The following is a 22,443-nucleotide window of genomic DNA, read 5'->3' as shown; positions in this document are numbered from 1 at the left end:
GTAAACTTTAGTCACAGAATATTTCAGAACGTTTGAAAAATCTGTTGTGTCCAAAACTTGAAACTCTTTTGAAAATGTCGACACTTTATACAGCACTGTTTTTTAAAAATAATGACGTTTATATTGTTGGATTTCATCGTTTTACATATTTATTAGGTATATTTAAGGTACAAAAGACGACGCGGACGAATGTAAATAAAATAGATTGTGCATATTTATTTTAAAACTCTATATTTGCACGTTCTGTGTACATACTTGGAAATAAATATAGTTTTTGAAATGTTGACTGTCTTCTTTTTTAGTCAATAATTGTATTTAGTTCAGTTTTTTTGCTAAATTGGACACATAAAACAAAATCACGGCGCATTTCAAACAAAAATGGAGCTAAAGTTAAATAAGTCAATTTTCAAATGAAGTCTTAACGTAATTTTTCTAATTATATTCAATTGTTTTAACGTTGTTTTTCTTTGTGAGTTTCTGTGACATTTTGAGGACTTTTTCTCATTCAAAACATGGATAATAAGAGACCCAATATTTTGTTTTTAACTGTTAATCGCCGTCATTTTTCATCATTCTGAAAGCAAAAAAAAGGTTTTATTTATGTATTTCCTGTATCAAGACACAACGTCACAGAATACTTAATGAAGGCAGTGATGAGCTAAAAATAATAATAAAAATAACACATTCACTATTACTTTAAGTCGTTTTTTAGGGCTGCAACTTAACATTATTTTAAAAGTTAACTTGTTTAAATTTTTTTTTTCAAACCATTTGTCAAACTATTTTTTTTCATATTGTACATTGAGATTTAAATACATTTTTAACCACTATTTTGAAATATATAGGACCAACAATTGGAAATAAACCAGTAAATAAAATAAAAGTGAATAAAAATATAAATGTGTAAATAAGTCCATAATGCACACTGTACGCACTGGTCATTGTTTTTGCATTTATTATATATTTTTTTAAATGATTTAATATTTACAAATGTATTATTGATAAAAATCACATTTAAAAAATACATATATATTTTTAAACATTTTGTGTTAGATATACATGTACTTTTTATTGAATAATTATGATGATGAAAACACAAATATTTTTAATTCTTTGCTAGTTAAGATTATTTCTTCCAACCCTTATTTTGAAGTTATATCTTACTTGAATACTGTTTTGACTTCACTTTTCACATTAAATTAGTCACATTTTAAAGTATATTTTACTTTATTCTCGTTTTAAAAGTCTGTTCTTTGTGATTTTCTGACATAACTCTTCTAAAACATCCTGATTATTTCCTTATTTTAAAAACAACAACTCATACCTCGTTTGTAACTCGGACCAATAGAATCACCCGTTTGCTCCTAGTCACGCCCTTGCCCTGCTCCGATTGGCTCCGCCCACCTGTCCTCACTCCCCATTGGCCACCGCCTCCGTCCGTCAGACAACTTCCTGCTTCAGTCCGTGTTTAGTTTTGCGCTTTCGGGACGCGGAGTTTCGCACAAACGGGAACTTTTTCCACGTCGGTAAGTCTCGACCGGCGCCGTTTAACGTCTATTCACGTAGCTCGCGTCACGGCGCACGCGCGTGGACCGGCGTGACGTCAACAAAACCCGTTAAACCCGACGAACGCGCGGTGAACGGCGTTACCTGTGCGTGAGTTAAAGGTGTCACTGTGGCAGGGAAATGGCGCGGTGACGCTCGCCGTGATTCGTCCGCGTCGGTGAAGGGACGTTACGGTACCGGGACATGTACGGGGACCGGGGGAAGCGCCACCGGCCGCCCAAGTGCTTCGTGGTGACGTTAGACATGAAGGTGCGCGGAGGAGGTGAGCACCCGGACGGCGGCGGCTCCGTGTGGGTGCGCAAGGGCTCCATCTGTGTCGAGCAGGACAACGGCGGCGCCAACCCCGCGGAGCATCAGTGGGTCAAGGTAACTGTCGCCTTACCGGAAACGGTTTCTGTGCGCTCCGCGGGAAACGGGTTCTGTGCGCCCCGCGGGAAACGTCCTGCATTCACCACACGCCACTCCCGTAGGACGTTAATGAGGCGAAAGAACGAGGTCACCCTTTAATGTTAACTCATTCAATTAAAACAACAGTGTGTGTGCGTGTGCGCGTGCGCGCGCGCATGCGTGCATATATATATATATATATACAGAACTATATACTAACTAATATATGGCCTAGAGAAGAGTGGATAAAGGAGTCCATTTCTCCTGCAGAAGATGCAGCTCCAATGGTTCCAGATTAAAATCAAATGAACTATTTTCATCTAGTAATTTATACATTTGTAATTTTACACATTCTTTTGAATGAGCTGGAACCCTTTTTAGCTGTTTTGCTCTGGGCGCGTTGAGCTGCTGCGCACCGCGCATGAGGGTCAGTTTGGATCGGCCGAAAACCGGCGATTATGACATGGACCGGCCGGTCACCGATTCTGGCCGATTCGACCTAAAACCGGCTTTTTTAATCGGCGGCCGATTGATCGGTGCGTCTCTAATATATTTTATTAAATTGATTTATTAATATTCTTTTTTTTTTTTCTCGAGTATAAAAAAACTGATACAATGAACCAAAACAAGACTAGAGAGAAACCAGCAGAATCCAATGAGGAAAATAAAATAAGACTCATATTTGGGCCTTTCAGTTTAGTTCTGACAGTGGAGTTGTAGTTTTGACAGTTTGGGTCCGACAGTCTTGCATTTGTTTCCAAGTTTCCTCCTCTTGAGTTTCCTCCTCTTGAGTTTCCTCCTCTTGAGCTCCCTCCTCTTGAGCTGCTTCCTCCTCCTGAGCTGCTTCCTCCTCCTGAGCTGCTTCCTCCTCCTGAGCTGCTTCCTCCTCCTGAGCTGCTTCCTCCTCCTGAGCTGCTTCCTCCTCCTGAGCTGCTTCCTCCTCCTGAGCTGCTTCCTCCTCCTGAGCTGCTTCCTCCTCCTGAGCTGCTTCCTCCTCCTGAGCTTCTTCCTCCTCCTGAGCCTCTTCCTCCTCCTGAGCCTCTTCCTCCTCCTGAGCCTCTTCCTCCTCCTGAGCCTCTTCCTCCTCCTGAGCCTCTTCCTCCTCCTGAGCTTCTTCCTCCTCCTGAGCTTCTTCCTCCTCGTGAGCCTCTTCCTCGTGAGCCTCTTCCTCGTGAGCCTCTTCCTCGTGAGCCTCTTCCTCCTGAGCCTCTTCCTCCTGAGCTTCCTCCTCCTGAGCTTCCTCCTGAACTTTCTCCTCCTGTTTCTCCTCCTCAGCTTCCTCCTCCTCAGCTTCCTCCTCCTCAGCTTCCTCCTCCTCAGCTTCCTCCTCCTCAGCTTCCTCTTTGAGCATCCTCTTTGAGCATCCTCTTTGAGCTTCCTCCTCAGCTTCCTCCTCTTCTGCAGGTGTTGGACAATCGAGTGTCTCTGAAGCTGGAGAAGCGCTTCCTGCTGGAGATCACGTCGGACCTGAGCGGTTTGCTGGAGCCCGTGGATCCCGAGCACCGCTTCCGTCTCCTCGGTAACAAACATACTGCATTATCTGTGTGGTTATTGGCCTTTAGAGATGTTCTTTAGTGCCCAGTGTCATAGTCTGAGGTAACGGCAGAGTCACTGAGCTTTGACTCCCTCTACTGGCCGCGGAGGGAAGTGTAGTATAAAGACTGATGTAGTTGTAGCGATCGGGATTAGACGTGAGAAATGCTCCGAGCGAGTCTGGTAATGTCTGCACCAACGTGAGGCTGAGCAAAGAAATATGTCTGTTTGCTGTAACCTGACCGACCCGGTAAAAAACTAGCCGACTGAAGAAAAAAAATCAGATTTTGTTAAAATGACGCCAATTTTTGTTTTTTTCGTCTTATAACTCGCCGACTCACCGTGTTGAATAATTTGATATCACTGGACACATGTCCGTCTACATTTTTGGTCCTCCACATGCTTCTGTATAGAACAGACCAGGCGGGATTGAACCACTGGTCTGGCCACCGCTCACCTCGTTCTGCATCATGGTGTCGATTAAACATTAGATTTGACGCGCTTTGCATTCTGGGATTGAAACACGGCCAGCAGCGTAATCACAACAAACATGGCGGCGCCCGTGTCCCCCGCAAGTTCCCCCCGCTCGCCTTCGCTACCAAAATAAAGGATAACGGCGTACAAAAGGTCGATTTGAAATATCTTAAAATTGTGAGATTTAGTCTCCCGATCGGGTTGATCGAGACGTTTTTTGTCATTGACTGTTGAAGCCTGACCCCTGGACCTTTGAAGCCTGACCCCTGGACTGTTGAAGCCTGACCCCTGGACTGTTGAAGCCTGACCCCTGGACTGTTGAAGCCTGACCCCTGGACCTTTTCAAGCCTGACCCCTGGACTGTTGAAGCCTGACCCCTGGCCTGTTGAAGCCTGACCCCTGGCCTGTTGAAGCCTGACCCCTGGCCTGTTGAAGCCTGACCCCTGGCCTGTTGAAGCCTGACCCCTGGCCTGTTGAAGCCTGACCCCTGGACTGTTGAGGCCTGACCCCTGGACCGTTGAAGCCCGACCCCTGGACCATTGAAGCCCGACCCCCGGACCATTGAAGCCCGACCCCTGGACCTTTGAAGCCCGACCCCTGGACTGTTGAAGCCCGACCCCTGGACTGTTGAAGCCCGACCTCTGGACTGTTGAAGCGGCCTGGCGGTCACTCCGAGTCAAAAAATGGCGACCGACCCACTTGAAAAATGTTGGGTCGGGTTACAGCAAACAAACAATTTATCTTTATTTGTCTTGTTCTGTTTAGCGTATAAAAACCGTTGCTACTGTCCATCATGCTCATCATCATCATCTTCTTCTTCTTGGTTATCTGGTGTTGCAGAAAACCCGGCGCTGCTCACTCAGCTGGCGACTCTGCCCGAGGGTGCTCCTCTGTGGGTGACGCTGGGCCAGGATGAGCTCGCCGAGGCTCAGCTCAGATACGTCGGGCCCGTTTCCTCCTCCAGCAGCGCCGTCTACTTCGGCGTCCAACTCAAGGTAAAGAAACCCAGAGGAACGCTGACTCTGGCACCAGCAGGAGGCCGGTCCATGTTTAGTCCTGACTCTGGCACCAGCAGGAGGCCGGTCCATGTTTAGTCCTGACTCTGGCACCAGCAGGAGGCCGGTCCATGTTTAGTCCTGACTCTGGCACCAGCAGGAGGCCGGTCCATGTTTAGTCCTGACTCTGGCACCAGCAGGAGGCTGGTCCATGTTTAGTCCTGACTCTGGGCACCAGCAGGAGGCCGGTCCATGTTTAGTCCTGACTCTGGGCACCAGCAGGAGGCCGGTCCATGTTTAGTCCTGACTGGCACCAGCAGGAGGCCGGTCCATGTTTAGTCCTGACTCTGGCACCAGCAGGAGGCCGGCCCATGTTTAGTCCTGACTGGCACCAGCAGGAGGCCGGTCCATGTTTAGTCCTGACTCTGGCACCAGCAGGAGGCCGGTCCATGTTTAGTCCTGACTCTGGCACCAGCAGGAGGCCGGCCCATGTTTAGTCCTGACTCTGGCACCAGCAGGAGGCCGGTCCATGTTTAGTCCTGACTCTGGCACCAGCAGGAGGCCGGTCCATGTTTAGTCCTGACTCTGGCACCAGCAGGAGGACGGTCCATGTTTAGTCCTGACTCTGGCACCAGCAGGAGGCCGGTCTGTAACATTGCTCTCTCTGCTCAGGGCTCGGCTAAAGGGCGCGGCGTGAATGACGGCTCGTACAACGGTCGCCAGTTGTTCCTGTGCCCCGAGGACTGCGGCCTGTTCGTCCCGGTGAGCCACGTCCAGCAGCGGCAGTGGTTGCGGTCGGCTCGGAACGGCGCTGACCGCGACCCCGGCACCGACCCGCACCACCACCACCACCACGACGACGCCGCCGGCCGGCCCAGGGGCAAAGGTCACGTGAGCCGACGCAGCAACGGGAACGCCATTCACAGGTGCGAAAGAGTGCGGTTCTACAACGTCGTCCGTGGAGAGCTAAATCTTCAACCTTCACCAGGGGTCCGATTTTAACAGTCAATGACGGAGAATGTGTTAAGTTTCGTTTTCATTTCATTTTCGGCTTTAAAAAATGTCTAGCAAGTTCCAGTCATACTTCCCGACCTCCCGGTTTGGTCTGGAGTCTCCCAATTTTAAGATATTACAATCCAAAAATCAACCTTTTGTACGCCTTTATCCTTTATTTTGGTAGCGAAGGCGAGCAGGGCGAATAGCTTACACGGGCGCCGCCATGTTTGTTGTGATTACGCTGCTGGGCGTGTTTCCGTCCCAGAATGCAAAGCGCAAAGTTAAAGTGCGCAGGTCAAATTTAATATGAAATCAACACCATCATGGTGTACGACGTGAGCGGTGAAAAAAACAGTGGCGCCGACAGTGTTAAACCAACAAAAAAAAAAATACAGGTTCAATCCTGCATGGTCTGTTCAATACAGACTCGTGTGGAGGACCGAAAATGTAGACGGACATGTGTCGTGCTATGTGTTATCTGCCCCTGGGATGATAGATAAGTTGTCCGGTGATACAAAATTATTCAACACGGCTCTTTTTCTAAAAAACGGTCGGTGAGTCAGTGAGATTTAAGACCAAAAAAGTCTTAAATTTTTCGGTTCAGTTTTTTACCGAGTCAGTCGGGTTACGGGAAACGGACATATTGTTTTGCTCAGCCTTAGAAGCAAACTTATAGAATAGAGTCTGAAACTAGTTAGTGGATCTTCCAAGTTCCGACGTGTAAATTGTCACTCAAACTCTTTCATACTTGTTATTTTACCGTTTTATTTACACTATAAATGTAATATCTGTGGAGAAAGTGTCATTCGTCTGATGCATGTTCCGTCCTTGCTCCTGCAGCAGTAATCATCACCATAGTAACGGTCACCAGGACAAACCTTCCCGACGCATCAGCCTGCACCCGTCCCAGCACCTGCCTCCCCAGACCGCCCCGCCCCGGAGCATGGACCCGCCCCCGGCACAGGCCCAGGCCCCGGTCAGAGGCTCCACGCCGCCCGGCTCCTCGCTCCAGGCCGGGCAGAGGGTCCACGTGTCCGTCGACGACGCGCTGCGGCCGGGGGAAGTGCGCTGGTGCGGGTTCCTGCCGGGACGGGCCTCGTCGGGGGTCTATGTCGGAGTGCAACTGGTCAGTTCTCATACTCATTGTGTCCGTCGCTCTGAACTGTGTAAAGGCAGGAGTTTAGTCCCGGTTTATGGTTCGTGTCCCTGTAATGACCGGGTCTCACCACATGGGGCAAAAACTGAACGTCGTCTGTGAGAATTATTGAACCCAAGTGAAGTTTTATGACTTAGTTTGTAAATATTTATCATAGTTTTACTTCTGTCAAGTTGTAGTTTGAAAAAAATAAATAAGACAGGAAGTGGAGCTGAATCCCTCTGTGATGTCATCAGTGTGCGACACAGAGACAGTTTAAACCATGGTGGGACTAAATAAAGGTGTTTTATGGTCTTATTGTGTGTCAGATCAGAACTGTTGTGTTGTTTATGTGGAGTTTGGCTCTTGTTTACAGTCTGGTTGCTATGGTAACAGCTGTGGAATCACCTCTACCGGTGTCTCATTTGTGCTCCAACCATGAACTATAACAACTATAAACTTTACTCAAACTGGGAGAATACGGGCAGAATATTTAATCAAATATAATTATGTTGTATGAAGAGCCCCAGTCTGCAAGATACTTTGTTTAATCAATTTTAAATGCTGCTCTGATCTCTGAATCAGATTTCTGAATCATTTCTGAATTTCAGTCACTGAATTTTGCAGTGTACCGTTTTATGAGTTGTCTTGCATTTTTAAAAAAAATGTTAATTTGAGGGTTAAAAAGCTGAATGTTTTGATTTCCAAATGGAGAAAACAAAATGTAAACTGATAAATTCACATTTTGAAAATCAAAATTAATAATTTTTTCAGGGTTAAAAAAATGAATCGGCCAAAATTCTCAATTTAAAATTCAAACTGACGCATACAAGAAATTATTATCATTATCATTATTTTTTCAGTTTCATCCCTTTATTTTTGTGTCATGTTTGGATTTTGGTCAGTAGTTGTCTCCCTCGTCTCATCTGCAGAGATAATTAAATGCTAAGATATGAACGTATCAATTCGAAAAGTCTAAAAACAATTTGCACTCAACTTGAAATTAAAATTCAGATTGTCGTAGTTCTTAAATTCCAAATGCTGCAGCTATTTAGGCAATACAATGTGCTCCATCGACAACAAAAGATCTTCATCTGTGTCAAAGCTTCAACTCGAACATGTTAAGAAACACGTGGGATTCATTCAGATTTCAGGCTCAAACGCTCCTGAAGTGAACTGAACATAATCATGATTTTATACTCCCGTTCAGGACGATCCGGTCGGGGACTGGAACGGTTCTTTCAACAGCCAGAAGCTTTGCACTTTTACAGCTCCTGAACACGGAGTTCTAGTGTCGCTCAGACACGTGTCTGTGGGTAAGAAAGAGTCTTCCTCTGCACCCTCTGTGTCTCCACTCTGCATCTTCACTCACGACGGCCATGAATCTGCTCTTTCTTCAGTTTCAGAGCCCAAACCGAACCGTCTCATCACGTCGACGCAGGCTCTGAAGTCCATGCTGAAGTCTGCGCTGCCCCCTAGTGTCCACAGACTCTCCTCCAGCCCGACGTCATTATCCCCGGTCAGCCTCCCCTCCGCCCCTGCGCCGAGAGCCGCCCTGATGCCCCCGAACAAACTCAAACCGCCGCCTTTACCGCCCCCGAAACCCGCCCTCAAACCTCTGCCGCCGCCTCTGCCAATGCCCAGAACCAACGCAAGTCCCACCAAGACGGACCCGGACCAGAGCCCGCCGATGTCTCGCGGGTTCCAGGAGGGTCCGGAGGAGGCGAGGGACAGCGCGGAGGATAGGACCCCGGAGAAGGTGCGCCGCAGGGGGCTGGAGCCGGGGTCCATGGTGGAGGTGAACGACCCGCCTCAGTTTGGAGTCATCAGGTGGATCGGACGCATCGAGGGAATACAAGAAACTGTGGCCGGGATTGAACTGGTGCGTCGAGGGGTCTAAGTTCTGTCATCGGAGGGTGGAAAGATGGAAGGAGGGATGGAGGGTGGGAGATGGATGGAGGGTGGGAGATGGATGGAGGGTGGGAGAGATGGAGATGAATGGAGGGATAGAGATAGATGGATGGATGGTTGGTTGGATGGAGAGATGGATGGATGGAAAGATGGATGGATGGTTGGATTTAGAAAGTTAGATGGATGGAGAGATTGGATGGGTGGAGAGATGAATAGATGGATGGGTGGGTGGATGAATAAATGATGAATGGAGATAGAGAGAGAGATGGATGAATGAATGGAGAGATAGAGATTAATGGATGAATGGGTGGTTGGTTGGTTGGTTGGTTGAATGAATGAATAACGGATGGATGGAGAGATAGTTGGAGGGTGGTAGAGATGGTTAGATGGATGGAGAGATAATTGGATGGGTGGAGAGATGAATGGATAGATGGAGGGATGGAGAGTGAGAGAACTGGATAGATGAATGGAGAGATGGTTGGATGGATGGATGGATGGATGGGTTGAGAGATAGATAGATGGATGGATGAATAATTTATGGAGAGAGAGATAGATGGATGAATGGAGAGATGGAGATGAATGGATGGATGGGTGGAGATATGGTTGGTTGGATGGATGGATGGATGGAGGGGGGCGGATGGGTGGGTGGAGAGATGGATGGGTGAATGAATAATGGATGGATGGAGAGGGATGGATGGATGGATGGAATGGGTGACGGAGAGATAGAGACGAATGGGTGGAGATATGGTTTGATGGATGGATGGATGGATGGGTGGGTGGGTGGGTGGGTGGAGAGATAGTTGGGTGAATGAATATTAGATGGATGGATGGGTAGAGATATGGTTAGTTGGCTGGAGAGCTGGATGAATGGATAGAAAGATAGATGATGGATGGATGCGATGGAAAAGTACAGAACCTGCTCTAAAATGTAGCGAAGCAAAAGCCAAAAAGTCTCCACGGTAAAACGCAGACGCCTGAAAAAAGTGCAGTACCTTCACCGTAGTACTCGTGTACTCTTGTGTTCTCAGGAGCAGGAGGTGTCGGCGGGCACAGACGGCAGTTACCTCGGCGAGCGATACTTCCACTGCGCCCCCAACAAAGGTCTGTTCGTCAAGCTGCGGAAGTGCCGACGAGACTCGCGCTTCCCCGAACCCGAGACGCCCGTCAACCAAGTGGAGCGCTGCAACTCCATAGGTAGGGAGCTGACTCGTAAGGGCCGGGGCCGCATTCACGTTTTGCTGCTTTCAATACTGCAATACTCTTTTACACTGCTGTAGTCGCGCCACTTTTCACACAAACGCCTCCGAACGGTTGAAGGGGCGAGGTACAGGAGAAGAGTTTAGGCCCTAATCATATCAAGGGTTAAAGGTCACATGTGCGACCCCGGTGACCCGTTTGTCCGTCCCCCCGCAGCCTTCGCGGAGTGGGGCAGCGAGCGCGTGGACGACCACACTCCTCCAGCAGAGGGCGAGGAGGCGCGGCAGCTGTACCAGGGTTGGAAACGAGGCATCCAGGGCCATCTGAACTCCTGCTACCTCGACGCATCGCTCTTCAGGTGAGCGCACGCCGACTGTATTGTTTTAGGTCAATTTTAAATGGCGCGCGTAGTTCTAATTGAGCCTCGCTTTGGTATTTGTTTAGTCTCGGTTACAGATTGGTACGTGTGGCACTTTGGAACGGCTCCTGTCGATATCGTTTGCAAAGTGGAGAAACGTCACAAACAATATCGAGGATTTTCAGCCCAACACAGTTTCCCGACATGCTTTACATTTACCGTATTTTCCGGACTATAAGTCGCACCAGCCAAAAAATGCATAATACAGAAAAAAAAAACATATAAGTCGCATTTTTTGGGGGAAATGTATTTGATAAAATCCAAGACCAAGAACAGACATTTCTTCTTGAAATGCAGTTTAAAATAATAACAGATGAGAGAACATGGTGAATAGGTGTACGTATGCTAACGCTAACACCTTCAGCTACATGACGTATGCTAACGCTAACACCTTCAGCTACATGAGGCACAGACAGAACTGTGGTAAGTGTCTGGTATGTTAACGTAACATATGAACAGTTATTCAGATAACTATAGCATAAAGAACATGCTAACAAGTTTAGCAAAGCATCAGTTTTACCCCAAATCACTAAATCCACTGAATTCTTCTTCCTCTGTGTCACTTCTAAACAACTCCACAAACTCCAGAGGAAGAGGAAGTGTAGATTCTACTTCTGCGTCGCTTAGAGCCTAGAGCGCCCTCTTGTGGTTGTCAGTGTGAAAATAACAAATAATATCACATATAAGTCGCTCTGGAGTATAAGTCGCACCCCGGACAAAACTATGACTTTTAGTCCAGAAAATACGTACGCTAAATTTACAAATGTATTTACAAATACAATATTTGTCATAAAAACAGAAGTCGCAGCCGTAATAATGTCACTGTCTTTGTTATCAATGGTCTTTGTTATCAATGGTCTTGGTTATCAATGGTCTTTGTTATCAATGGTCTTTGTTATCAATGGTCTTTGTTATCAATGGTCTTTGTTATCAATGGTCTTTGTTATCAATGGTCTTTGTTATCAATGGTCTTTGTTATCAATGGTCTTTGTTATCAATGGTCTTTGTTATCAATGGTCTTTGTTATCAATGGTCTTGGTTATCAATGGTCTTTGTTATCAATGGTCTTGGTTATCAATGGTCTTTGCGTGTGTGTTTTTAGAGTCTGCCGTCCAGATCTAAGTTGTGATCATTATTGAAGCTCCAGTCGTGGAATAATGTCGTTAATGTTAATGTTAAACGGTAGGGTAAGTAACGGTTCCCTTTTTGTCTCCAGCCTTTTCTCCTGCTGCAGTTCGGCCGACTGGGTCTTGTTCTGGCCCATCAACGCGGACCAAAGCGAGCGCTCGAGTCACGCTCAGGACCTGCTGCGCTGCGAGATCGTCAACCCGCTGAGAAGGTTTGCCCCGCAGTCGCTCGCGGGGCGTCCGTCCGCAGTCGCTCGTGGGGCGGGCGTCCGCAGTCGCTCGTGGGGCGGGCGTCCGCAGTCGCTCGTGGGGCGGGCGTCCGCAGTCGCTCGCAGGGCGTCTGCAGTCGCTCGCGGGGCGGGCGTCCGCAGTCGCTCGCGGGGCAGGCGTCCGCAGTCGCTCGCGGGGCGGGCGTCCGCAGTCGCTCGTGGGGCGGGCGTCCGCAGTCGCTCGCGGGGCGGGCGTCCGCAGTCGCTCGCAGGGCGTCTGCAGTCGCTCGCGGGGCGGGCGTCCGCAGTCGCTCGCGGGGCAGGCGTCCGCAGTCGCTCGCGGGGCGGGCGTCCGCAGTCGCTCGCAGGGCGTCTGCAGTCGCTCGCGTCTGGGTCACGTGCGGCTAAAGTACGGGCCGCTGTGTGTGTGTGTGTGTTTCAGATTTGGGTATGTGTGTGCCAGTAAAACCATGGCCCTGAGGCGACTTCTGGAAGCGGCCAATAGCGACGCGGGATTCACGAACCAAGAGAAAGGTACGGCCCAAAGTCGAGCGGTGGAAACGGCCGGTTGTGATTCGTGGTTCAGCGCGTTTTAGTGTTCGGGACCATGCGATTTAGTTTGGTAACGTCCAAAATCAAGAGTGTTGTGCGTTGGTTTAGTGTTGTGCGTTGGTTTAGTGTTGTGCGTTGGTTTAGTGTTGTGCGTTGGTTTAGTGTTGTGCGTTGGTTTAGTGTTGTGCGTTGGTTTAGTGTTGTGCGTTGGTTTAGTGTTGTGCGTTGGTTTAGTGTTGTGCGTTGGTTTAGTGTTGTGTGTGTTCAGAGTTGTGTGTTGGTTTAGTGTTGTGTGTGTTCAGAGTTGTGTGTTGGTTTAGTGTTGTGCGTTGGTTTAGTGTTGTGCGTTGGTTTAGTGTTGTGCGTTGGTTTAGTGTTGTGTGTGTTCAGAGTTGTGTGTTGGTTTAGTGTTGTGTGTGTTCAGAGTTGTGTGTTGGTTTAGTGTTGTGTTGGTTTAGTGTTGTGTGTGTTCAGAGTTGTGTGTTGGTTTAGTGTTGTGTGTGTTCAGAGTTGTGTGTTGGTTTAGTGTTGTGCGTTGGTTTAGTGTTGTGTGTGTTCAGAGTTGTGTGTTGGTTTAGTGTTGTGTGTGTTCAGAGTTGTGTGTTGGTTTAGTGTTGTGTGTGTTCAGAGTTGTGTGTTGGTTTAGTGTTGTGTTGGTTTAGTGTTGTGTGTGTTCAGAGTTGTGTGTGTTCAGAGTTGTGTGTTGGTTTAGTGTTGTGTGCGTTCAGAGTTGTGTGTTGGTTTAGTGTTGTGTGTGTTCAGAGTTGTGTGTTGGTTTAGTGTTGTGTGTGTTCAGAGTTGTGAGTTGGTTTAGTGTTGTGTGTGTTCAGAGTTGTGTGTTGGTTTAGTGTTGTGTGTGTTCAGAGTTGTGTGTTGGTTTAGTGTTGTGTTGGTTTAGTGTTGTGTGTGTTCAGAGTTGTGTGTTGGTTTAGTGTTGTGTGCGTTCAGAGTTGTGTGTTGGTTTAGTGTTGTGTGTGTTCAGAGTTGTGTGTTGGTTTAGTGTTGTGTGTGTTCAGAGTTGTGTGTTGGTTTAGTGTTGTGTGCGTTCAGAGTTGTGTGTTGGTTTAGTGTTGTGTGTGTTCAGAGTTGTGTGTTGGTTTAGTGTTGTGTGCGTTCAGAGTTGTGTGTTGGTTTAGTGTTGTGTGTGTTCAGAGTTGTGTGTTGGTTTAGTGTTGTGTGTGTTCAGAGTTGTGTGTTGGTTTAGTGTTGTGTGCGTTCAGAGTTGGCCCGGGCTGAGGAATGTCGTCTTTCTGCTCTTTCAGATCCGGAGGAATTTCTCAACAAGCTTTTCCAGCTCCTCACAGTCGAGCCGCTCCTAAAGATCAGGTAACTTAACACGAGCGCAAACGAGCCTTAACACCGTTTGATTTGTTTGAAAATGTAAATCTGGGCACTGTTACACTCCTACGTAACCCATTTATTACAACGGTCATTCCCGTCGTTTGATCTTGGCGCCGGTCGCCACAGTGACACGAGGCGTGACTTTAGCCGGGCCGCAGGGTATGGGTGGATCCCTCATTATCATACAGGAAGCACAGGGCCATGATATAGGACACGCCCACTGGGCAGTAGCTTCCTGGTTTGGAGCGCAGGACACCACGTGACCTGGATTTACAGGTTCCAGTGGTTCAGTGCGACATCTAGTGGCAAAAATGCTATACTGCTTCAAATATATGTATTTATGAGCAGAATATATTCATGTGTTGGAAAAAGTTGCCAAAAAATAAGCTTTTTCAGATTTTTTATTGTGAAATTGGGCTAATAACACTAACACTTGACAATTGCTCACTTATTGTGTGTTTTGTGGTGATTTGTACCTCTAAGAACCGTTTCCTGACACTTTGACTTGATATTTGACCTTGAGCAGTAGAAAATCATCCAGCGATTTCTTTGATTCTTGTACTATTCTCCATCTAGAAGCCTTCAGGCGCCATATTTCAACCTTTTATTGGCTGAAAAAGTGTTTAAAAAGTCTCTCTGTTCAATATAAATAATAGTTTGACTCGTTGACCACTAAAGTAACAGTCGCAGCTTTCTTTTGTGACCTTCAAAGATGTTCCAGTTTGATGAAAACCCTGAAATAAATTTGAATATATCAATTTTTATATTATATCCTGAATGTTTAGTTGAATATATATATATATATATATATATATATATACAACATTTTAATATCATGTTTGTAGTTAATAGTGAAAAATGCTAGAAAAAGAGCAGATTAAAAGTGAAAAGTATTGAATTTTGAATAAGGACATAATGTGATGTTTATTTCACATTTGTCTAATGATGAATCGCTTGAACACATTTCTGTTGGCGTCATGTGGTCTGCCGTGGGTTCCTCTGCGCCTCAGGTCGATGTCCCAGAAGCCTCAGCAGTGTCACCTGTACCAACTCTTCCCTCCGTCGCCGTCTCCGTCGCCTCCGCCCCGCAACGACACTCCGCACTCGCCCATCGCGCTCCTGTCGCCCCCCGCCGGACGCATGAGGGTGTCCAGCGTCCAGGCGCTGCTCGAGTCCTCCTTCTACCACTCGGGGCTCAAGTTTGTGGAGGTCAGTCAGGTTTGAGGGGGTTTAGAGGAGGTTTCGAGGGGGTTTCGAGGGGGTTTCGAGGGGGTTTCAAGGGGGTTTCAAGGAGGGTTCAAGGAGGGTCCGAGGAGGGTCCGAGGAGGGTTCGAAAGCGGCGCTCGTTGACAAAAGGTCCTGATCGTTGATTTGAAGAAGTGCACAATTTGAACATCGAGTACCGTATTTTCCGGACTATTAAGTCACTCCTTTTTTATAGTTTTGTCTGGTGCGACTTATACTCCAGAACGACTTATATGTGACATTAGTCGTTATTTTCACACTGGCAACCACAAGAGGGCGCTCTAGGCTCTGAGCGACGCAGAAGAAGAATCTGCACTTCCTCTTCCTCTGGAGTTTGTGGAGTTGTTTAGAAGTGACACAGAGGAAGAGGAATTCAGTGGATTGAGTGATTTGGGGTAAAACTGATGCTTTGCTAAACTTGTTAGCATGTTCTTTATGCTATAGTTATCTGAATAACTGTTCATATGTTACGTTAACATACCAGACACTTACCACAGTTCTGTGTGTGCCTCATGTAGCTGAAGGTGTTAGCGTTAGCATACGTCATGTAGCTGAAGGTGTTAGCGTTAGCATACGTCATGTAGCTGAAGGTGTTAGCGTTAGCATACGTCATGTAGCTGAAGGTGTTAGCGTTAGCATACGTCATGTAGCTGAAGGTGTTACCTTTAGCATACATCATGTAGCTGAAGGTGTTAGCGTTAGCATACGTCATGTAGCTGAAGGTGTTAGCGTTAGCATGCGTACACCTATTCACCATGTTCTCTCATCTGTTATTATTTTAAACTGCATTTACAGATGAAATGTGTTCTTGTCTTGGATTTTATCAAATAAATTGCCCCCAAAAATGCGACTTATAGTCCGGAAAATACGGCAGGGTTCAGAATAAGCGGTATCGCAAAATGCGGCGCAATTTCTCTCAAATGCGATGCATTCGTCATAAAAAAAGTGTGTTTGTATCGCAGCTTTTGTGATACAAAAATTTGTGTTCAATTGTGTAACCAAAGCGCCTAAAAGTTCTGATCACTGTCAATCGATCGTCAATAACAGCATGACACATGTAGGACGCTGTGTTGTCATGACGAGTCCCACTGCTGTCACAGATCGAGTCTGAAAGTGGGAGGAGCCACGTGCGGTAAAGTTAGCGTCACAGATTCGGACTTCCGAGGTCAATAGCTCCTAAACACAAAAGTCTTTGATCATTCACATGCCAGAATATTCATATTTACACTGCAGTGACACAACCTCGTTTTTAACAATCAGATGCGTATTTTGGGCGCAGCGAATTACACTGATCCCAATGTGCAGCCGGAGCCGAGACGAGTGCTTAGGGACCGTCATCAAATGTGCAGCCGGAGCCGAGACGAGTGCTTAGGGACCGTCATCAAATAGCAAAACGAAAAATGGAATGGAACGTCAAATAGAGCGGTACAATTTGAATAACACATAAAATACACCATGATGGAAACACCACAGCAAACTTTATTTTTCCATCAAAAACTTAACACATATTTTTTGGTTAGTGCAATGACAATTAATATGTAAATGAGACTCCTGCAAATAGTCATCTGATTGATGATGATATGGAAGAAAGTTGTAAATAAGTTAATCAAACTGTGTTAATTAATTTGTTCAACAAATTTTATTTGCAAGTTTTCTGGGTTAAAAAAAAAAAAAAAAGTTTAAAAAGTGTTTAAAAGTTAATTTGTTCGGAGTTTTTTTTTCAAATAGAATGTTTACAAATACATTTTAAATAAATAATCTTGTTACATCAATGGAAAATATTGATTGTTAGTCACTTTCGTGTTTTGCTATGCAATTATCAGATTGCTATACAAATTTGAAAAAATGTACGGATTGTTTAGCAGCGCCGCTATACAAGTGAAAATCCTTAATCTGAATCCTGTACGGTATATCTGTTTTTTTAATAACACATTTTCTGGAAAAAGATGTGATTCAAATGAAAATGGAAACCATGTTTTGATTTCACTGGTCAAACTGGGATGAAGGAAACGATCTCTTCAGCTCATTTACGTTGACAGAAAAGATGTCGAACTTTGTGCCAGTTTTTGTTTCATGTGGTTTGACTCAGTAATTCGAGATCTATGAACCATAAAACAGGACAAATCTGCCCGGATAATATGGAACGCTTTAAACATTCAGCTTTTATTCTGGTTAAATTAGTCTAAATCTGCTTTTGGGTGTGGTGTTCCTCCCCAGGCTCCCTCGTGCCTTTTGCTGCTGATGCCCAGGTTTGGGAAAGACTTCAAAATGTACGACGCCATTTTGCCTTCGCTGAGTATCGACATCACGGACCTCCTGGACGACTGTACGGACACTTGCCTGCGCCCGAGACGTAAAGTGTTTTAAACGAGTTCTAACGAGACTCATCCGAGCCTCTGTGTCTTCAGCTCTGAGGCAGTGCAGCATCTGTGAGTCTGTGGCCGAGTGGGAGTGTCCTCAGTGCTACGACGACCCTGACATCACGCCCGGGCATCTCAAACAGTACTGCCCAACCTGCAACACTCAGGTAATACACAGCCCGGGCATCTCAAACAGTACTGCCCAACCTGCAACACTCAGGTAACACACAGCCCGGGCATCTCAAACAGTACTGCCACACCTGCAACACTCAGGTAACACACAGCCCGGGCATCTCGAACAGTACTGCCACACCTGCAACACTCAGGTAACACACAGCCCGGGCATCTCAAACAGTACTGCCACACCTGCAACACTCAGGTAACACACAGCCCGGGCATCTCAAACCGCTCAGGTAAGGCTCCGCCCTCATGACTTCCCTGTGTGTTTCGCCACACTTCCAGGTTCACAGTCATAAGAAGCGCTCGAGCCACCGTCCTCTGGACATCGCGGTGCCACAGGAGCTCCACGGCGCCCCCCTCCGCTGCGCGCGGCAGCGCATGTCCCTGTTCGCCGTCACCTGCATCGAGACGAGCCACTACGTCAGCTTCGTCCGACACGGCTCCGAGCCTCAGGACTGGCTCTTCTTCGACAGCATGGCCGACCGCGAAGGTGAGACGGAGAGTGTCTCCTCGCTCTTCATCACGCTCGCTCTCCGTCACGCTCGCTCTCCGTCACGCTCGCTCTCCGTCACGCTCGCGCTCCATCACGCTCGCTCTGACGCACAGGCCTCAGAAACACTCACAAAGTCATAAGTCATCTCCAGACTCGTTCTGTTTCTCCGTCTAATCACAATCAGGACAACTTCCCTAGCATCTCTGACAGAACCCTCCAGTTATTATTAATCTTTGTAATTCCCTCTGCAGCCACTAGATGGAGCCAAACCTCCTAGTTCTGGGGGAAACGGCAGAGATCCCACTGTAATTTATTATTATTTTTTGTTCATGAGATGCCAAATTAAAAGCACTCGAGCAGGTTTACACAAATAATATTTGTGTTTTTTGCAGAATATTTGTCCTTTAAGAAATTACCGTATTTTCCGGAGTATAAGTCGTACCAGCCAAAAAATGCACAATAGAGAAGAAAAAAACATATAAGTCGCATTTCTGGGGAAATTAACAGTATTAATTGAATCTAAACTCTTGAATCCTTCTTTCAAAGATTAAACTGATGATACTTTTGAGATTGTAACGCTGCACGTCTCTCCACTCTGTCACGACAAACTTGAGCGTGATGTTAAGCGTTTCCTCTTCCAGGCGGCGAGAACGGCTTCAACGTGCCGCGGGTGAAGGCGTGTCCAGAGGTGGGCCGCTACCTGGGCCTGTCGGAGGACGAGCTGGGCCGGGTCGACTCGGGCTCGCTAAAAGAACCCGCGCGGCGCCTCCTGTGCGACGCCCACATGTGCCTGTACCACAGCCCCGAGCTCAGCCTCTACAAGTGACGCGAACGTGACACCTGAAGGACACATTCTGCACCCTTTGTGTCCTTTTTGTCCTTTAAACCGGCTCTTGTGCCTTTTTACTTCAGCATCACATGTTTAAGAACTTGAAAATCAGGAGTTCTCTTATCAAATTTGTGTTAGCGCTCCATCTACTGGCGGCAGGGGGAATTACTAAAGGGAATTAAACAAAAGCTAGCTCGTCCCGACATGCTAATGTAAACGCACAGTTGTAATGAAGGTGTTTTGTGTCAGAAAATGCTCACAAATGAGAAAAAAAATTTAAACCGGGTGTTTTTGTGAGGCTCAGAGAAGCTTATAAACGGGATTCATGAAACGAGTGTGAACGAAGATAAACCCGACAGTCGCTGTGTTTTTGACGTGTTGGAACCGGGTTTAACAGAGAAAAGCTGTAACTCAAACTGTTACGGTGTCGTTCCATCGTCAAAAACAAACCCGGACGTGCTATTTCGCCCCATTCGCGATCCTCTCATCGATCCCCGTCTCGCGTCGAGCCTCGGAAATCGCTCCGTTTCAATTTCCCGCCGACTTCTTTCGGCGTCGGACTCGATCCGAGCGGTTTTTAACTTGCGTTCGTTACGATCCTGTAGCTTTTTTTATCAGCGTGACGGTTTTGTTGCTTAAATGATCAGTTCTGTGTTCATTCCCGCTGCTGCCTGTAGGTGTCGCGCTAACACCAAAATGATGTAAAATCTGATGCGTTTTCTGTACGGAGGCATCAGTTTGAGTTGTAAAACATGCCAAAGTGAAGGTACAAGAGCGAGTTTTTGATACAAACACTGCAGAATGTGTGTTTTTTAAAGCGTCGCAGTCACAGAAGTAACGGTGCCTTGGTTTTGTACGTTTTTCATTTTCTTACGTTTTTCTACCAAAATCCGCCTCGTTCAAAGTTGCACCAGTAACGACGATGGCGGCCTCTGCCTTTTGCACTAAAAAAAAGATCGCCGCGTTTCGTCATTCTCTCGTGGACTTTTTTCCGGGCGAAGTCGCTTGTTCCTCCGCAGCGACGTCGTGGTTTTCGCTCAGGAAGTTCAATCGAGCCTGTTTCCACGGAGACGAGCAGGTAGCGTCACCGAGCAAACGCGTCTTAGCCTTAAATGTGTCTTGGGCACGTGTAGAACCGCCCTGTGGAACATTCTGGAGTAATCACGTTGCCGTGGAGACCGGAAAAAGCGACTTAGAGAGCCTTTACAGGAGATGGAGATGTTATTCTTTCACGGTGTAGCACGGTAAAAGTATCCATCGCCACGGAGATGAGCAGGTAACGTCACCAAGCTAACGTGTCTAAGCCATAAATGGGTCTTGGATACGTGTAGAACATTCTGGAGCAATGGCGTCACTGTTACAGGTCAGATCTGTGGAGAGGCGATAGTTTTCATGATTTTTTTGAGCCATAAATAACAATAAAAAAGGAATGACACTGGACAAAAATACAGCGATTGAACTCCAGACGACTCGAGTGAAGTAAAAAGAAGGAAAATGTATTTGCAGCACACGTGGATGTCGACGGGTGAAAGTATTTGTGATTCTCAGAAGTGTTTGTGTTTGATACTCGACTCGTGCGGGAACGAGGAAGTGTAAACGCAATGACCCAAAACTCATTATGTTGCATCTCACGTCAAGAGGGTCCGGACGTGGTGGGCTTGAACTTTATTTATTTTTGTTGTTTGCTCTTTTTTTTCTGTTTCGATGTCATATTCATTCATCAAAACTCCCAACTGATGCTCAATTAAATAAATACATGCATACATTAATAAGAAATGGGTAAAATGTAGAAAATGCACAAATTCAAAAAATGTGAATAAATTTAAATACATACCTGAATTAAAAAAAAAAGAAATGACATACATGAATAAATAAAATAAATATATGAACAAATGACACGCATACATGAATGAATTAAATATATGAATAAATGACATACATACATGAATGAATTGAATAAAGAGACATTTTGCAGCCTCCAGAAAAGTGACATCGAACACATTTAGATCCAGATTTAATTATGAAAACAAAATAAGTAAACTCATAGTTTTTTTATTTTCCATATATAGATTTATTGTTTTTAAGTTTTAAACAAACTGATCACAATCACAATAGAATGATACACACCCACATCAACATGATCAACAGTAAAAGAGTGTTTCCGAGGTCGTAATAAAGCTCTCGTCCTCCTGATGCAGTCGACACGGATCCAAAAGAGGGGCTTTTCACTGGGTTTCAGGGGGTAAATGCTTCTGTTGATTCACAGTTTAGTTCGGTTGCTTTTCAAAACCCTCATCGCCATTTCCACGGCTGTGATTGTCTCAGTGACGCGATCTCCTCTGCAAACGACAAAAGATTCTGTGTAAACGCTGCAAAACTTTCCACAAACATGAGCTGGAACGTTTAAAAGTGATTGTGGAACGTTAAGTGATCGATATAAGTAGTATTTCTCTTGATTCTGAGTTTTAGTTTGACTTTGTTAAAACACCATTCACCAATATAATAAGTCAAATTTGTTATTATTGTTGTAGCGTTCTTTTTGTTCTAATTTCAAGTTAGAAAATGAGTGAAACAAGACATTTTATGCTCGTTCTTTTGGCAAAATATACCCAAAACACAGAAATACTGCTTGTTTCTTCATTTCGATTGTCATTTTTGTCCAGTCTTGTGAGTTTAGCGGTTTAGATCTCAGTTTTCCCTCAAACGTTGAACCGTCTCGCCCGAAAACTGCTGTGAACGTGACGGATTCGGGGCGATTTGCACATGTTTGTTTGTTTATGAATGAGAACTGTCGAATGACGAAACGGCACAATGTGAATTCTGCACAGTTTATGAGCGAATGTGAGCTAATAAAGGCTCTTTAACACTTTCTAAACATCTGTGTGGTTATTTATGTTCCATGACACAAAATGAGTTTCAGTCTGGTTTAATTCCGAGTTTCTTATTTTAAATGCAAGACACAAATGCTTTTAAAACCTGTTTGTTTAAAAGTAAGACGAGAAACAGTTCAGTGTTTTATTTTGACATAACATCACCAACTATATCATTTAATAATAATTGTATCTAAAAACCGTATTTTAACCTTAAAAATATATTCTCTAAATATTTATTGTGCTTATGTACATTTCATTTCAAAATTAAGGATAACATTTATAATAAATACAATAGAACAATATAGAAGATATATAATTGAATCATAAATAAGTTACACGCTGCGATGAAAAAACTTGATTTAATTTTGGTTAAATGAGCAGATTAGCTTTTTATTTTATTTATTGCTAAAGTGTATGACGTATAATAAATGTGGGCAGGTTTATTTACAGAATCATTTCTTCTTGTACGATTATTAGTTTATTATTAGTTCAAATATAATCAGGTTTTAAACTTTTTTTTCCATGAGGGGAAAGTTGAAGTGTATAATTTAATAAATAAAAACAACGCGTTTTCCTTCTTCCGGCCGTCAGAGGGCGCTCCGCCCACGTCACTTCCTCTTGA

At 45.6% G+C, this 22,443-nt stretch overlaps 1 protein-coding gene across 1 annotated transcript; it reads left to right on the top strand.

Annotated features, from left to right (window-relative positions):
* Positions 1 to 1,734: 1,734 nt before the first annotated feature.
* On the top strand, positions 1,735 to 21,817 carry cyld3 (cylindromatosis (turban tumor syndrome) 3). The gene is made up of 17 exons (XM_072458800.1): positions 1,735 to 1,932; positions 3,358 to 3,472; positions 4,801 to 4,955; positions 5,628 to 5,881; positions 6,792 to 7,077; positions 8,297 to 8,402; positions 8,487 to 8,968; positions 10,026 to 10,191; positions 10,411 to 10,552; positions 11,829 to 11,951; positions 12,391 to 12,482; positions 13,763 to 13,826; positions 14,852 to 15,050; positions 17,304 to 17,412; positions 17,495 to 17,613; positions 17,909 to 18,116; positions 18,761 to 21,817. The coding sequence occupies exons 1-17, from the start codon at positions 1,750 to 1,752 to the stop codon at positions 18,943 to 18,945; spliced, it is 2,988 nt and encodes a 995-aa protein (XP_072314901.1). The 5' UTR covers positions 1,735 to 1,749; the 3' UTR covers positions 18,946 to 21,817.
* The last annotated feature ends 626 nt before the right edge of the window (positions 21,818 to 22,443 follow it).

This window comes from Eucyclogobius newberryi, unplaced genomic scaffold (assembly GCF_026437365.1).
Source record: "Eucyclogobius newberryi isolate DKJ021-1_F unplaced genomic scaffold, fEucNew1.0.hap1 SCAF_22, whole genome shotgun sequence".
Lineage (NCBI taxonomy): Eukaryota > Metazoa > Chordata > Actinopteri > Gobiiformes > Gobiidae > Eucyclogobius > Eucyclogobius newberryi.
The sequence above is the reverse complement of the archived record's forward strand: the minus strand, read 5'-3'. Positions and strand labels throughout refer to the sequence as shown.